The sequence below is a fragment of the Tyto alba genome, unplaced genomic scaffold (assembly GCF_018691265.1).
Source record: "Tyto alba isolate M040663 unplaced genomic scaffold, T.alba_DEE_v4.0 Super-Scaffold_7, whole genome shotgun sequence".
NCBI lineage: Eukaryota > Metazoa > Chordata > Aves > Strigiformes > Tytonidae > Tyto > Tyto alba.
In genome coordinates this window covers 30,397,267-30,415,545 of record NW_024881328.1, presented here as the reverse complement: position 1 = coordinate 30,415,545, position 18,279 = coordinate 30,397,267, and the positions used below count along the sequence as shown (strand labels likewise).

The 18,279-nt window shown below is 36.6% G+C and overlaps 1 protein-coding gene across 2 annotated transcripts in view; it reads left to right on the top strand.

Annotated features, from left to right (window-relative positions):
- Nucleotides 1-18,279, top strand: part of BMPR2 (bone morphogenetic protein receptor type 2) — a 113,938-nt gene that overhangs the window by 79,518 nt on the left and 16,141 nt on the right. For both annotated transcript variants that reach the window (XM_033010786.2, XM_033010787.2), the window contains exons 4-9: nucleotides 7,448-7,558; nucleotides 8,096-8,187; nucleotides 10,203-10,433; nucleotides 14,205-14,319; nucleotides 15,930-16,090; nucleotides 17,859-18,006. In XM_033010786.2, the coding sequence (XP_032866677.1) occupies nucleotides 7,448-7,558; nucleotides 8,096-8,187; nucleotides 10,203-10,433; nucleotides 14,205-14,319; nucleotides 15,930-16,090; nucleotides 17,859-18,006 (858 nt within the window). The remainder of the gene's footprint in view (nucleotides 1-7,447; nucleotides 7,559-8,095; nucleotides 8,188-10,202; nucleotides 10,434-14,204; nucleotides 14,320-15,929; nucleotides 16,091-17,858; nucleotides 18,007-18,279) is intronic.

Below are 18,279 nucleotides of genomic sequence, written 5' to 3'. Positions count from 1 at the left end.
AAGTTTTCTTGTTAACTTCATTGTGCATTCAGGTGCCTCCAAAAATTGTATGTGAAATAATGTCCCTTACCTTAACTTCAGTTTAAGTATTGCAGGTGGTTATGTTGATAGGTATGAGATATTCGCATTTTATACTATTTTATTACAACATCTGGACATGGATTTTAATTTTAATAATAATTTGTCAAGTGCTTACAGAAGGATGCAGCCTCACTTCAAATATACGGGCTTATAAATCAGAACTAGGATAATAGTTGTTTTATAACATGCATCTGTAAAAGTTTAGGTGAACAGCAAAAGTTGTTTATGAAATACTAGTTTTTGCCTTTCATCATTCTCAGCTATGCATAGGTTTGATGGAAAACTAGCAGTAGCTCCTGCTGTAGTTCCTTGTAAAGGTCTGTAGAATATAACTTTAAGTTATTCTGACCTTGTAGTTCCAGCTTAACTAAAAATGTGGGTTTAAATGCATTTAGTTAAATTGGTGTAGAAGGCTGTATGATTGGAATTCTTGTTTGCATACATGAAAGTCTGACTTTTATGTCCATGGTATCTAAAAGGCTACTAACATATTTCTTTGTTACAAGTTCTCTGCTTATTTTTTTTTTTCTTTCACATTTTCTTGCCTGCACTGAATGAATGTAAAATTTACTTAAAATAGTTTCAGTCGATTTGGTAGAGTGTTTATACTGGAGGCTTTCTTGTAATTTGTTCTAGTGTGATGAAGACAACTTTCTTGCTGTGGGACAGTGGATCAGGAATGAGGCAGTGGTCAGCTGGTTTGAAAAAAATGTTGATTACTGTCCAGAAAAGAGGAGAAAAAAGATCTGATGAGGTGTTTCGGTTTGGTTGGAATGCACTGCTAGAATGCAGTAGGAGATGAGGGCTTATTTTACACTTCCTAGGATATGTTTGGTATAAGCTACGTGTAGACAGAACAGATAAACAGATTGTGATTGAGATCTGTGGGCCCTTGGAAAAGATTGCTAATTTTATGTTTTTTCAAAGGACCAAGATCTTACTGCTGTCATGAAAGTTGTGCAGGGCCACAGTGAAAAGAAATGCGACTTTAAAAGCGAGTAGAATTAATTATACTTGAAAAGTCTCTTTTCGAATCTGCAGAGCATATTTGCAGTCATCTGCAGCTGAAGGCCATATTGTCCCCACACTTCAGCCTTCCATCTCACACTGTGCTGGTGACTGAGCTATTAAGGTTTCCCTCATGCTTCTCATCTCATCCTCAGTATCATTAAGATTCCTTAATGGAAAAGCAACTTCTGCAACAGATTGGCAGTGACATATTGAATCTATCACATCAAAGAAATAGTTGTAGGATGGCGTGAAGGCTCCGCTTCTTTTTAAAGTGATCTGTATGGGCAGATCTTTGAGTCCCTGTGTAATTTTACTGACTTTGATCAGAGTCCATACAGCTGTAGTTGTTTTGAAGAATCAGATGTTACTGTTGTCCTGTGAAGGTTAAAGGATGCTGTTTTCGTTATTTGTTGGAGACTAACATGGCTACTTACTTGGTGATACAGCAATTTAAATAAATATTAATATTTTAATGCCTATCAGCTGTAACACCACTTGGCTTCTGATATACTAATATCAGAAATCCTGTGGGACCATAGGTAATTATTTTAAACCAATTTTCATTATATAGAATAATTGTATGTTTCTTGAAAATGTTTTTATACAATGCTTATCTGAATTTAAATACACACATATATTTTTCTAGAATTATTTACTACTGTGTGACAGATACACAGCTGTGAATCATTTACATGAAGAGTAGACAGACTTCTAAAAATGGAATGAAAAGCTTTAATAGCAATATAGAGATCTGGTGGAAATTTATGTGCAAATATCCTTTATTACATGATAACCCCCTTATACATGTATAACATTGAAACATTTCAAAGCCAAAAGTTTCATATTCAGACATTTAAAGATTAGAAGGAAACAATGTCATTACTTGCACAGTTTTAAGGTCATCTCCTTCCATGTGTTTGTGTTGTGATACAGCCTTTAATTATACAATCAAATTTTCCCCCATGGGATTCCTAGTTTTTCAACCATCCGTTCACTTCATACCGTGTAGCTTTAGTATTAGTATCAGGGGCAATGATATGCTGAATGGTGAAGTAGGAAATGTGAAAATTTTGCATGGGTTCTTCACAGTTCATCAACCAGGCTGGAATATTTAACCTTCACAGCGCAGACTTTGGTACTTGAACTGATAAAATAACCTTGGTAGCAGTGGCTTAGGTGATGCTCGATCTGAGGCGGCCACAGAGTGGGAGGAACTAAAGGGATAGCTGTCTGCAGGTTTCACTGGTTTTGCTGATGGAAGATACAGGAATCTTACATCTTCTTTCTGGCTCCCAGGGCAGAGTCCTACCTGTTTACAGACACTTTTGTCATTGGCTGTTGTTACCTGGTTTTGCCTCAGTTTTCTCTGATTTCTCAAAAGGTTCTTTGGTAATAGGATAAATGCTAATTTTAAAGTACAGAAACAGGAAACATACAACAGAGGCTTTAATTTTTCAAAGTTAAATTACAGAGAAATAAAAGAAGAAGTTTTTTCAAGCATAGGCACAGACTGGAATACTTTTGCATTAATTAATATTACAAGCTTATGTTTATAGTGGAAAAGTTAATTTGAAGGAAAAATATCACTCCTCCTGATGCCATTAGCACTGTCAGCATTCTTCATTCTGTGTCATTCCTGGGGAAGGTTAGGAAGGCAGCAGTGACATCCTCCATGTGTGGCAATATGGAAGCTTAATTTTAAAAAATTAATTTACTGAAGATGTTGTATAAGTGTTTGGAAACTATTATGGCAGTGATGCCTGAGAGAAAAGAGAGAAATCCCTCATGTGGTAGAATTCACTGCAGGGAGTTTCCAAAGCGCAGGGCTGGGTTCAGCTGGATGACTCACTTCTGAGTACTAGAAGCGTTCCCCTTCACAGTTTACTCTGAAATACTTTCTCAATTATTTGTCTGTACCTTTGACAAAATTTTCTCTGTACACAGGAGCTGTTGTACTCAGGGTTTTGGAACCCAAAAACAAGCTCTTTATTGATGTTGAGGTCAGGACGTTTCTGGGAATGGTGGCCTGTTGGTTACCAGCTGCTCCCCAGCCAGAAGGAGGTTGTCTCTGTTTTAATGAGTTGCACTTTGTTTCTTTTTTACTTTAAGAGTAAAAAAAAAAAAAAAAAAAAAAAAGATTACTTGAAACAACTTATACTATAATGGGATTGGTGGACTTCAGAAACATGTTGGCTAGTATCAGAATTACTGGCAGAAATGTTCCAAGAAAGAAGCGTGTACATGCTGGGTGCTTTCTAAATGGCATCTTCACACTGCTACTTGAAGAGTTGGTAGCCCTGTGAGCAGTGCTCTCCCTTTCCCATCCAAGTGGGATAAGAAGATGGCTCTTAAGGTTTTTGGGCCTTACAAAACTTTCTGTTGGTTTTAATATTTTGTTTCAGCAAATTTTGTTTTAGATCAGGGAGCCTAAGTGGAAGTTGGAAATAAAACCCTCACATGTAAATAGCAGTGAAACAAGCAACCACGTTAACCTCTGCTTTCAGATACAGTAACATAAACATGAAGAGGCTTTGCCGGTACTTTCTGTGTACAAGTGTAGGTAGAATTTGGCTCTGCAGTCAACTCCTTAATCATTGGATTTTTTTATGTTCTGCCACTAATTCTGCTCAGCATATACTATTGCTTGTTTTATACTATCCATTGATTTGGGAATAATATTGAGCTATCAGTGTTCCCAGTCTGAAATTTGAAGCCAGTGTAGGACAGTTTGTTTTTTGTTCAGTTTATATTTGTCACTAAAGAAATACCCAAATATTGCTAACGATTCCAAAACCTCAAATGAAATTATTGAATAGTAGATATGCATGTTTAAAGTCAGTTTGTGCTATGACATGATGAAAAAATACTGAAGCTGTAAGGCAGGTGTCTTGTAATTGTAAATAAACTTTAAAAGCAGAGCCCAGTGATTTTGGGATGGTGTCATTAACGGTTTCAGACCAACAGAGTCTTACTGCAGAAAATTTTGTTTGTGCTGTGTGATGCATCTGGAGCTACTGATAAGTGTAATATCAAATAAACCTTCATATTGAATTTCCTAATCTTAAGGAAGTCATGGTTGTTTCAGACAGGACTGCTAAGTTCATGGAAGAAAACATGAAAAGAAATTTGTATGTGTGTGTATTTTGCATTCTTATTTTAAAAGTGCCGTGCTTAAATGTCAGCAATTACTTTTATTGACCCACACTGATGTGCCTTTTAGTTAGTTAGTTAAAATGCATCTCCAGATAATACCCAGAGAAATATGGCTTGTGTGCATATGTATATGTATATATGAAATATGTATTATTTTACTTAAGATAAAAGAGGAAATGTGAACCTCTACAAATGCCTTGAGTGCTGCTATCTGGTGTTGGTTTTGCTAGTGTTTCTCATCTAGGCATTTAAAGGCAAGTCAGCACCTGGTGTAAAAGGCTAAAGATGAAATATATCCAAAGAAAGAGATGGATTATAAAAAAAAAAAAAGAATTAGTAAGAGTCTTGTCAAGCTTTGGAAGGTTTTAAAACTGGGTTGATAAGTGACATCCTTTTTGTTGTATTTAAGAAAGATTGATAATCTGACAACATCAAGGGCAGATAGAAATAATACCTTTTATGGGGCTTTGGGGGCTATCTGCATTTTTTGTCATTGTGTTTGTTTTGTGTTTTTATGTAGATTTACAGGTAAAAGATTGTGAAATTGTCCTTGCTGGGAAATGACTGGCTGTCAAATGTAGCATTTTACCCACTCATATTGTTTTGAGCTGCACGATACCACTCCATTGACATGTTCAGTTACCCTTATTAAGAAATCTGTGTTTATTCTTAAGTTCTCAAATAAATATTGCTCAGCAACTTGGCAGTAATAACTCACACTGTAGGACAGGCTTAGCTGTTGGAATGTTGACAACGTTATTTTCAAACGTTTATAAGAATTAAAAATTGGTTCAAGAAAAGCCAATCTAAGATTCGTTAAGAAACAACGGTGCTTAAAAAAAAATTAAAAAAAAATCCTTTCCTGCTGAAGAACAGGTAAGTTCTTTGAGGTTACTTGGGGCTGCACAGCTACCCACTAAAGAGAGAAAGCCCCCAGAGGAGATAGTCCATCAAGGAAGGAGAAAGCAACGATCCTTTTTCTCTGCATGTTTTCCTACTGCTGGTCGGCACAAGACCTTGTTATTTGGAGATTTTCTAGTAGCTCTCCAGCCTGCATAATGCCACCATTCACAGGCTTCTAATGGGAGAGAGAGCGAGCATGCCAACGCAGCCAGAGCTACTAAATAACCCTTACTCAGGATGCCCTTGCCCTGGGCCATGCTAGGAGTGGAGGAACAGCAAAATCCTGTTCCAGGGTAGAAGAGGGCCCTCATGATTACTGTATATTTAGCAGTGGGAAGGTTGTAAATGGCTGCACCCTAGTTGTGTGGTCAAAGAAACTACAGCAGAGATGATAGCAAAAATCTCAGCTCCTCAAAACCTACATTTTCTTAGCACACGCTAGGCACTATCTTGAACTGATACAAAACCCACCACATGTATATTTTAAAAGATAAGCCAGTAAAAAGTAAATTCCATTCACAAAATACGGAAGTCAAAATCACGATTTCCCTGCCAGCAATTATTCAGCTTCTTATTCAGCTTCTTACACTTGTATAATATTTCATATAGCTTTGCATGATGTAACAGTTTCCTTTATGATACTGTGTTTTTAAATGAATGTATGTATATGTTTTGAATTCATAATTTATATGAGAATTGTAACGTATCTTTTAATCTCCTCACAATGGAAGTCACAGCTTTTATTCCACAGTACAGTGCTCTGTGGCAATAGCATATTTTCTTAGTGAAATTTATTTTACCAAAACCAGTAGTGATGATATTTCTTTTTTGATGGAACAAATTTAAATTTGATTGTGTCGTGATTACCACAAGCTCCCTCTTATTTAAAGGGTTTATCAGATATGACCTGCATGTTATTTTTGGTGAGTGTTTTTTCACATACTTCCATCACAGCTGAAACTTTCTCTAGCATTTTGTTTTACCAACTTTTTCTTATTTCCTCTCACCTTTATGGTTATGTAAAAATGGAAGTTGTCTTTTAAATCTGCTTTCTCTTCTTATCTGGTTCTCTTGTGTCTGTCCACACTGGGAATTGGAATAAGTGAATCATGTTTAATTTCTTTTAAATACAGTTCAAGCAAAGTGAATTTGTCAGTTGATTCAGCTAGTGTAGACTGGGATGAATTGTATTTCAGTCTCACCTAAAAATTTACCCAATGATTAAGCCTTGTGTGCATTTTATATTTTGTGGTTTTAGCATAGTTAGGTCTCATTACAGTCTTTTAAAGAGTACTTTTAGCAATATATAAGACAAGTTTAAACATAGATCCCAAACTTGGTTTTGAAGCCAAAGTAAATGAGGTCTTGTAGTGCCACATTCCAGTGATTCCGACATCAGAGGAATATCTGCAGTAATAAATTTTTATATTAAAGTGGCTGAATTTTTATATGCCTGCAAGAAGCAAGAGTGGGGTCTGACGTGGAGAAGTATTAAACTAACCATTCAAGACACTGACAGATTTTTTCATGAAAACTTCTTCTCCCCTCTCCCCCCAAAAGAGAATAGTAAAGGCCAAATACTTACATTTTGACAAAATAAAATGCTATTTTTAAAAAAGCTCAACAAAACTAGTTATTTAATTTTGTTTAGTGTTTTACTGTTGTTTCAGGTTTCCTGATACTCTGTTGCAGGTTGGAGATATCTCTGTTTTTTTGTGAATGTATGCTAAAAATTATCTGAGTGCTGACACAAAACAAATCAAACCCCCAAAGTATTTTGAAATATTTGCACAAATGGATTTGTAGCTAATGTATGTTGTAGATACTTGAATACAGAACATTCAGCATTCATCACACTTGGAGCATTATTAGCAAACTTCTTTGAGATTTTTCCATTGTGGGAAAACCAGTAAAAAACCAAACTTGTAAAAGTTACAAACCTGATTCATACCAGGAAATTGAATTAAGGCACAGATAGCAGAGCAGGACGGTATCAACTTGGCCTGCATGGCTAGGCTGAACTTTGCCAGCCAGAAAGGAGATTCACTTTCCACTGTTGGTGCCTCTCTCTACGGCGGCAAGGGAGGACTAGGAAAAGCTGCCGATGAACGTGCGCTCAGCTGTGTTCCAGCTGATCAGCTCTTTTGCCATCCCTAGAGTTTAAGAGGAAAAGAGTTCAGTGCAGTGTCTTACAATCCAGGGTACAATTTTTTTCCTCGTTGTAATAACAATTACATTTTTTATAGTGCTGGTTCTTTAAAATTCACAATTAAAGAGTCTTCATCTTGTTTTATTTCAGATTCTTCTCATTCTTTTCATCGAGATGAGACTATCGTTATTGCCCTTGCATCTGTGTCTGTACTGGCTGTTTTGATTGCTGCTCTGTTCTTTGGATACAGGATGCTTGCAGGTAGGTCCTTTGGTCCTCTTTTTTTCTTTTTTTTTTTTTTTTTTTTTTTTATAAATTGTTCTTTTGATTATTTCTCAAAGTTATACTCATGTCTTCTGTTCTCCCGAGTCGCTATTACACATTTGTACATAATGCTCCCCTTTCTCCTCTCTGACACTTTATGGTGATATCCCTTTCATAACAGTGTAGAGAGATCTGTGATTTCTCCAAGCTGGCATTTTGGGGCCCATTTTTCTTCAGCAAATCCTCTGTTCAACACAGGTTAAGTGAGGTTGTGAACATGCTTTATCATTATTGCCAGTGACATTCTATTATCAAAATAGTTGTGTAGCACATAGTCTTAAGTTTGTAGCTGTCAGCACCTTCACTGATGATTTTACTGACTCTGAGAAGATTTTACAGGATTCCTTTTTACTTGTTATGTCATTGTCTACAATATGTATTTCTGTCATATCCCAGGTAAGTTGTATAGTTTTGACTTGTACCATGGCAAAAAAAAAGGAAACTGTCTGATTCGCTCCCCACCCCCTTCCACAGGAGACCGTAAACAAGGTTTGCACAGTATGAACATGATGGAGGCAGCAGCATCAGAGCCCTCATTGGATCTGGATAATCTAAAGTTGTTGGAGGTAAATGTTTGACTTGGTTTCTTAATCTTCATTTTTATTTAATGTAACACTTGTGGTCATATCACCTCCCAGGTATAGTTACAGAAATAAATGTATCAGTGCTCCTGTAATGTTTTCTTCTAAATCACAGTTTAAAGAAGAAATGAAAATTTTTAAAAAAAAAGGTTACACCTGTTACATGTTGCCTGGTTTTGTTAGTAATATTGTTGATATTAACCAGAACATGTTCTACCTCGAGAAGAAAATACTAAACACTGGGAGGTAATGGGGGAAATTGGAATATGCTGTATTTCATCAAAAGGTTCATCGTGTTGCTTGACACTGATCGCTTTAAGTACAGCATCCTACTGTAGTAATTTGAAATGCTTTAGTAACACTATTGGAATATAGAATTTACTGCAGATGGGGCAGTATATTTCAGTAGTGGTGCGTTTACATATAGTCATTCTTCACAGTGGGGTACCCTCTATCTCCATGGCAACTAGAGACCAACCAGAACTTTCTACTCTGCTTGGTATTAGATGTATCATCAAAAAACTGGAAAATGTTATGCTTTCAATTGGTGTGCTTGATGGAACCTGTGGAATTTTTAAAGCTTTTAGCCAGGAATAAATCAGTAGAATGACTGAGAGAGAGTCAGAGAATGATGCTTCTCTTCTTTTTGCCCATCAGAAATCACACCTAGTGAAGCAGCCTGCAGACGTGCAGTGTGGTCTGGGCTGGTGGTGACAGCAGACTAATCAGCAAAGCAGCCTGGGTGCCTTCTGCCAACAAGGAAGTACTTGAGGCAGAGCAAGGATGTGTATTGTAGAAGTGTGCAAAGCCCCAGATGAAATTACTTATATTGATATGCAGTCTTGGAAAAAGCAGTGACTGTGGCGGTGGAGAGATCTGCTCTGGGGTCTTCTGTCCTCTTTTTTAAATCCTGACGTGCTGATTTGTCACCCCCAATCACAGGGCGTTGCAGAACAGATTGTCTTAACCTATGCCTCCCTTTTCACATGTCTGTGGGTAGAACACATTCCGGGTTTGTACCTTGAAGTGACTCTCTGACACTCTGCAGTCCACTGTCATGGAAGAACTGAGAAATGGAAAGTTTGTCTGTTAAAGGATATTTTATTGTTGAAAACTTTACTGTTAGACAATTTTATCATCTTTAGAAACATCACTTTTGTAATCCCTTCTGCTTTCCACTCCTCCTTAATTTCTAAGTATTTAAAAAGTAAAAAGATACCGGTCCATGAAATCCTTACAGTTTCATGTCTAGGTCTTCCTGAAAATTATTTGAGCTAAATAGGTACTTAAATTCTTACACAGTTAGACTTTTTTGAGCTTTAGAAACTAGGACTCTCTCTGAAGGTGGTCCTGTGTTTTGGTTTAGAGCAGAGGTCGCATCTTTCTTCAGTTGCCATGGAGATGGGAAAGGCCATTCAGTGAAGACTGACTAACAGTGAGAGCTAGAATAAAGATAAACAGGTAGTAAGGAATTAATTATTCCTTTCTGCTAAAATCTATTTACCTCTTTTGGTATCTGTTTTGCACTACAAATGCATATATTGTTCTTACTGACCTAAAAGATACAGCTTTCAAAGCTACCCTAAACCCGAAATGTTTTGCTTAATGTCTGTGATCTCTGGAGTTCATTAAAATTGATCGCATAAAAGCTATAAATGTTTAGTAGGCAAGATTTTAATAAGAGAATTAGCAGCACAAAACACATGGATTTTATTGATTCTGTATATAAAACTGCTGAAGAGAATATTTATGATTTATTTACTGGGTATTCAGATCGATTTAGTAATATCTAACTTGGCCTATGCTGAGGTTTCCAGTTCCAAAATAGCTTTTATGATAGCATTCTAATTCTAGTTTTCTGTACAAAATATTCACTATACTCAATATTTTTTATAGTGTAAGTCAGTATAAAAAACGGTGTACAATCTTTGTAGAGTGAAAACTTGGATTTTGTCTTCATGTATTATTTAGTGAACTAATTATTTACATTTTTTTTGCAGCTGATTGGTCGGGGACGATATGGAGCAGTGTATAAAGGCTCCCTAGATGAGCGTCCAGTTGCTGTGAAAGTATTTTCTTTTGCTAATCGTCAGAATTTTGTCAATGAGAGAAACATTTACAGAATTCCACTGATGGAACATGACAACATCGCACGCTTCATTGTGGGGGATGAAAGATTCACTGCAGATGGCCGTATGGAATATTTATTAGTGATGGAATATTACCCCAATGTAAGTGCTTCAAAGAAATCAATTGAATTGGTTTAGATTCCTAAGAATAGCCACATAAAAAGGATGCGCTTTATTGTTTTCCAGTGTTTTTCATTGCTTCTTCTTGCACAGTAATGTAAAAATAATCCATATAAATTACAATTTTAATGAACCTTAGTGTGGTTAACTGTAATACCCTTTTAAGATTTCCCAGTTAGTGCTACCAAATGTAGTGTTACAAATTCTTAGCTGTAGTATTTGCTCTTGGTTATGGTACTGGATTTTTTAGTCAACTGGGCAACATCCAATGGCAGAATTTGAAGAGTTTTTTTACTTTAATATAATTTAATAAATTTAAAACTTTCTAGTATTAAGACCTTCTATATCTGTTATGTTAGTTATGACCTCAGTATCTGTAAATGGTGGGGTTTTTAACAATGAAACATAATAGATCCAATATTGTTGTCAATCTGGTTTGTGGTACTGTAAATCATGTTGGCTTTTTATCCTGTTATCTTCTTTAAGCTTTCTGTGGCATACCTTATTTATTTTGGTGTAAGATATGTTGATGATGTAGGACAAGTCTTAAGAAGGCAGCCTGACTTTCCAGAACCATGTCTTCAAATCTCTTTAGTTAACTGACTGCTTACATTCCTCAAATTAATTGATTTGAGTTCCTAATGCTCTGTGTGTATGTGTACACATACATAGAAAGAAATGTGTTTTAAAAATACATAGCATAAATGTGAATTGCTTTCATGAAAAATAATAAAATAGAATGTATATGGGGATTATATATATGAAAATGCCAAAAATTGCATTTCACAATTTATCTTGGAGGTTTCTTGCTTGTGTACGGGAAACAACTTTAATTGTTCAGTTAAATAATTTTTTAATGAGCTTTTTGGTCTCAAGTAATTGAACTCATTGTATTTCCCCCAGTGTGTAAAGGTGATGGCTGAAGCGTGATTTGTTATGGGGACAGTAGGACAAAAGCTGCTTATTCAAGTAGCAAAAAGAAACAGAGCAGTAATAAATAGCAGTAGTGATGGTCTGTCTTAGAGTGGTTTAGGCTCTGTGTATATGTATATGTTTAGGCTCTGTGTGTATATAGTGATGGTCTGTCTTAGCGTGGTTTAGGCTCTGAAAGAGTAGGCTTATTTTTAACTAATTGAGTTAAGTGAAATCAAGCAAGCGTTCTGTTCCTGGGTGGGCATAGCATAACTGTCTTAACAGGTAATCTGGCTTTCCTGTTTTCTTGAATGAAAGGATTTTCAGTTGAAATGTAATTTGATTGAAAATTGCATCTTGTTGTTTTTATAAACAGGATCTGTCTGTTAACAATCTGATTAAATGCACAGATGAGACTTATGACGTCATATTACCACATTCTTTCTCAATATGGTATATAAGAACAACAAGATTAGTCTAAAATCAATCCATCGGTGGTTTAGAAGTCATTGGAGAAAGTGAACAGCAGATGTAATTAAGGCACAGTGTGATGGTTGATTCAGTGAGCAGATGTTCTGCTGCGTGTGGAGTTAGCAGCAGAGAAGGAAGCCCTACTAAAAGGGAATTGCATTGTTCAAACTGGAGCCATAAATTTTATTTCAATAAGGAGTAACCCATACAAGATACGCAGGTGAAATATTCCCCATCCAAAACATTATCCCTCAAAATACTTTCCTCCTTGGAAATAGGAACACACAAACCAGAACATTTTCACACAGGAAATTGTTCTTGGTGTTGCAAGAGAGGTAGTTTTGACCCAAATTGTGTTCTTATCCAAACATGTCTTCAGACCAAAGAAAGTAGGTGAGCAAGTAATAAAAGGAAAGATACATGTATTTATCAAGCAACATGCTGTTCTGATGGTACTCTGAGGTGTGGCAGCTGAATAAGCAGTAAGTTGCAAGGGATGACATAGCAGGAAATATGTAATAGCCACAGAATTGTCCCCCCTGTAGTCAGACATTCATGTCTTTTTAGAACAATAGAAAAATTGTTGTAAAACACATACAGAATCTTATGATTGTTAAAACAAAAGCATCAATTTTATCAAAAGTTATAATCAGAACAGATGTCCTCAATTTAACATGTAACTCATGACTCTGGCGAGAATAATCTTAATTACAAATATATATCTCTCTAAATCTTGACTAAAACTTTTCCTGATTGTCATTTATATTGAACTTCATTAAAAGCATAAAATCACAGCCCACAGCTATCTTAGAATATATCTGGCGGCTAGCAAGCTCTGGAGCAGAGAGATGTTGAAGTTGGTTTGAGATCTTTATACAGGCATTGTTTTCCAGTCACACCATGACAAGAGTCCTGTGGCCTCCATTAGAATGGGCTGGAATCTTAACCCACTAAGCCAAGAAAACCCATTACTGCACCCAAGTTGTTGGCAGTTGGAGGCTAATAAAGAGTGCTTGTATTTCTTGAAAAGCCTTAAACAATAAGAAAAAAAATGTAAAATTCTTTAAATTATTTCTAGGTGGATTCTCAGCTTTTTCTTTATTACCAAAATCTATCTGAAGTTAGTATAACAGCATTTTAAACAATGGAACAAAAAATGCTCACGTAAACCTGTATGAGTGATATTTGGTCTGTGTCGTCATCAAAGAGGTTGTCTGTTTACGGGCTCCTCGGTCTGCGCAGGCAAAGTCTGAAAAGCTGTAAGTCTTGTAATTCTGTTGAGTGTCAAGAACTTGGTTTTAATTTTAGCACTGGATTAAAAAAAAAGTCTAATGCTTCGGTCACTTTTAAGTTCTGGTGTCTGTGTGCCTCCATCTGAACTATGTGTGTGTTATATATGTGAATGTTGACTCTAAATGGACTCAAATGGCACATACCAGAGTTTTTTGAACCAAATGTTGCATAACTAATTTTGCAATAAAGCGTTTTTAGTTGCAGCTGTGATAAGATGTTACACATTGGTACATCTTTAAGATTATAGATTTAAATAGGCAAAACCAGGGTAGTTTTATAGTGTATATTGTAATACGTATGCAAAGACAACTGGACAACTTGTTCTTCATGCATGGGGTTTTAGTTTGTTGAAAATGAGTATCTTGTTTTTGAGGACTATGTGCATAAAAACCACTCAAAGGTGTCATAGTGTGCAGGATCTGGCTCTTGTTTCAGATGGCAGTCTCAGTTTCTAGAATATCTTAGTATCATAATTGACACACCTCCTTCTGGTTTTCTTGGAGATTCCACCACAAATTACTAAAAAATCCCCCATTTTTCACTTTTAACTTATTTTTCAGTAAAAGGGGAACATGACGCCCGTTTCTTCAGTGCGTGTGGATTCACTCCTATTCTGTATTGCCTTTGGGGATTTTTGTTTTGATACATAAATAGATTATAGCAGGGGAGATGCCAGTGAGAGATGTTGAGTATTCTTCTGGACATGCTAATGGTTTAAAGACCACTATTTAGGAACCCAGGCACCTGTCTTCTTCTGTTGTTCAACAAGACTTTTTCAGAAGAATAAATCAAGTGCATGCTTTGCTTTTGTTTTATAATGAATATAATTATTCCTGAAGGTAATCCCTGTTACTTTGTGATAAATTTTCTGTTCTGCTTCTTTAGATAAACCAAATGGCAGCACTAGAAATTAATGAAACTTTGGTCCAATCTTGTGTTTTGGAACATCCGGGTAAACACAGAAGCAGTTGCAGGAGTACACCTTTCAGGAGCAACGACTGCAGCTGACTCTCCTAAGGATTTTGAGTTGTTCAACTGGACGATGGTTTTAATCCAGTATTTATTTATTTTTTTTAGGGTTCTTTGTGCAAATATTTGAGTCTCCACACAAGTGACTGGGTGAGCTCTTGTCGTTTGGCACACTCTATAACTAGGGGCTTGGCGTACCTGCACACAGAGCTACCTCGAGGAGGTAAGGCCAGAAAGGGATGCCAGGATGTTGTTCAAGATACTCTCATTAACAGGTAGTAGATTCCTGCCTTACTTTTTTCTCTGTGACAGTACGGTGAGTAGCAAATGACAAATGCAAATAGAGATTACTCAGAACTTCTGATACGTTTTTTCCTTCCGAACAATCCCATGTTGTGGGCTGCGTCTGTGGTGCTTGTATGAAAACATGGAGTAAGAGCCAGCAGAGCCCCAGAGAAAGGCGAGAGGAGGAGGCAGAGTTGTGCAGAGCTGCTGTATCATGGCAACAGATTACTGAAGACCTGAAGCACTGGTTGTCTGTCTAGCAGAGTGCAAACAGACGGGGTGTTCTCTTTGTTTTTGCAGTTCAGACACAAATCACCAAAGCAATTTTTAGTTTGTGTGTGAGCTGTATACACAAAGTGAAATAATTAAATCTTCCAACTCCACTGTAGTTTTATTTATTGTGTCTCTTGATTTTTGTCTAAGGGTGTGGGCCTAGTCTTCGCTGTATACAAACAATACTGCTGGACTTCTAGTGTTTTATGAGAGCACTGGATGTGACAACATACTGATTTATATCTTTATATCTCTGCTTGTGTGCTTCAGCCAGCATTTCAGCAGCTGAAGTATCATGTTTATAAAGCAGGTATTCTGAGATCTGTGATGTATCAGGCTGCAGAATATGGCCTGGCACTGAAGCGTTAGCTTTTTGGCAGTAAATAAAAGGATGGTATCATTAATTCTACATTAAGGTGCTAATGTTTGGATTAAAATTCTGAACTATATATCTCAAATGTTAGGCATCAAATCTAGCAAAGAATGACAACTGAAGATGCTGTTAAAAGTGCAAGGCTGAAAATACCTAAATCAGTATTCCTATGTGCCATTGAAACTGTAGCTATCATCTTAACTTCATCATTTCACAGTGTACAGACAGGTGTGTCCATTAGCAGCTAGAAAATGTGTAAACCTTTCATCAGAAAGAACAGACAGCCATAGGCTGATCTGTGAATGCTAGGAAGGAACTCATGGATTAGAATAAATTCCACAGTCAAACCGGTTCTATAGTGCTGGCTGCTTTACTAGCAAAATAAATTGCATATAAACTGGGATTATGCTTTCAAAAAGATCAGATCCCTTGCAGGCTGAATATGTTCAGACTTTCTGGAATAATATTGTCTACATATCTTCGGAATAGGTGCCAATTCCAATCATAACATAAATAGTTGGTGCTGTATTTGACACGAGTGTGGATATAAGAGAGAGCATTTGGAATGGCTGTCAGGGCTGTGGCACCAGGTCTGTGCCTAAGTACACCTGTCTCCCCTGCTAAAATCATGCTGAAATATCCCTTGGAAAGAATCTTATTAGCAAACACTAAAACTATATAGCAGTAGCCTAATATATTGTATAGATACAGTGAAACTCTGAATGCCAGTCACTTTTCTATAGATAGCACGCTGTGGAGCTCGTTATAAAGAAGCAAAAATGTTAGCTTTCTGAAAGATAAGTTGATTTTCTAATAGCTGAGCAGACATAATGAGGTTCTCTCATTTTGCCAAACAGTAGAACTGCTCAAATAGTAACAAGTACTTCCGTATGTCCAAATAGACCATTACAAACCTGCAATATCCCATCGTGACTTGAACAGCCGCAATGTACTGGTAAAGAATGATGGAACATGTGTAATTAGCGATTTTGGACTCTCCATGAAGTTAACTGGAAACAGACTGGTGCGCCCAGGTGAGGAAGATAATGCAGCCATTAGTGAGGTAAGTACAAATGAAGATAAACCAGTGTAAAGGAAGACAAATTAGTATGGAAGTAACACTGAGAAATAGTTGTTTCTGTTGTTACACAGTGAATGTTAAGGTGGTACAATTCCTCAAAGGGGAAATTGCTGCAATATGGGTGAGAAGTGGCTGAAACCTTCATAGGAAGAAACTGGGTTTAATCTCTAAACAGTTAAAAACAAACCTAGCATTTTGAAAGGTGATAGATTGGCAGCCCTGGAGACTGAATTTTTCTGTGTGAGGTACGAGAAGATGCAGGGTAGGTTTGGTTGCCATGTTGTTTGTGATGTTGTGGTACAGGTCCCTTCAGTCTTGTACTGCAAGTATTAACTGAAGACCAAACATTCTTTGGTGGTTTTGATGTTAGTTTTTCCAAAATTATGACACACCACACTCTATATTCTATAACTATTTCTCTGTGTGTCATCTGCAATTTTCTGGACTTTAAATGGATACATCTGGAGAGTAAGTGAATGTAGAAAGACATGGACCAACTGAGAAAGAACAGGGACAACATAACAGGGGATGCTTGAAAGAGAACCTTAGGGGAAAAGATGAAAGCAAGAGGATTGTTTAGAGAAGTAAAGACAGAGACAGGTCTTCAAATATGTAAACAGTTGCTACAAAGAGAAAGGACAGGAGGTAATGGGATTATGTTGTAGGAAGGAAAATTTAGGTTAGTTATGAAGAAACCTTTTATAAGGCAGCAAAGGTCGGGAATGGACTGCTGGGGAAGGCTATATAGAATTTGCATAATTTTATGAATTTAAGCAACAGATTGGGAAAACATCTGCTAGGAGTGGGTTAGAATGAATTCTGGGCAGAAAGAAGAAACTGATTTCTTAAGCTTTCTTTTTTATGATGCTGTGATTCATAGAGTGGGGTTTTTGTTGTTATTTTCTTTTTCTGTAAGCATAAATACACTGACACCTGAATATAGGCTACTGAAATACAGTGAGACTATTTTAAACAGAGCGAAAGTCCTTAATGGTTCGGTATATTTATCATCTTTGTGCTTTTTACAGAAAACTCTTACATTTCATTCAAGGAATGTATTTCGCAGTGCTAATCACCTTCCCTTAGAAAGCAAGTGCTACATTAATAATACCTACTGCACAGGTCCTCTTTTAAGATCTCCCCTTACTGATCAAACAAACAGGGAAACCACTGTTTAAAATGCAGGGATATGGAATAGTCCTGTGACAAAATACTGTCCTACAAGTACTGATGAGTGATTGCTCGGATCTAACATATTTTTTAGTGGAAATTAATAGATATCTTCCAAGGCTATTAATAACCTTTGACCATGGAAGATGTAGGGGCGAGCCTTGCTGACAATCCAGGAATAAAGAGAACAAGTTCCTTGTTCAGCAACATCCTCTTCCACTATGATAAATATATACTGTGATATATATCCACTATACCTTGGTGTTTAACAGAGTAGTTTCAGGAAAAAGAAGCATTTCTGCTATATCGTGTTACATATGAGAACATTGAGTTCTTATAATAATAACAAAATTATTTTGTTTTGGTACATACGAAGAAGTGACAGAGTAGGGGAAGGGTTTCTTTGTGACTAGGCTCCTGATAAGAGTGTAGAAGCTGAGGACATTGATTAGAGGAGAATTGAATTCTCCTTAACTGTAGAAAATATCACAGTAGAGTATTAAAAAAAAAAAAGTCTCCATAATAAATTTAATTTGAAAATTTCTTCCTGATTTGAAGCTTTGATTTTATGTTTTTCCAGGTTGGTACAATCCGCTATATGGCCCCAGAAGTGCTTGAAGGAGCAGTGAACTTGAGGGACTGTGAATCTGCCTTGAAACAAGTGGATATGTATGCGCTAGGCCTTATCTACTGGGAGATATTTATGAGATGTACAGACCTCTTCCCAGGTAACTAAAAAGCTGGAAAAAACGTAATAGTAGATAGCGGTACCAACAACCAAAGCTACTCCCTAGCTATAGCTTTTTAAAGTGAAGAAGGGAAATAATTTTCTTAATTGTTTTTGCCATTAAGTCGGTGCCATCTAGTGTTCAAGATTATTGTTGTCAGTATAGTGTGTTACAGTGTGAAGCATGGTTCATGCTGACTTGAAATTACCTGGTTAAGCAGTTTGCAGGCCTCATAGTAAGTGCAATTTGAATATTATTATTATCTAAAGTTAA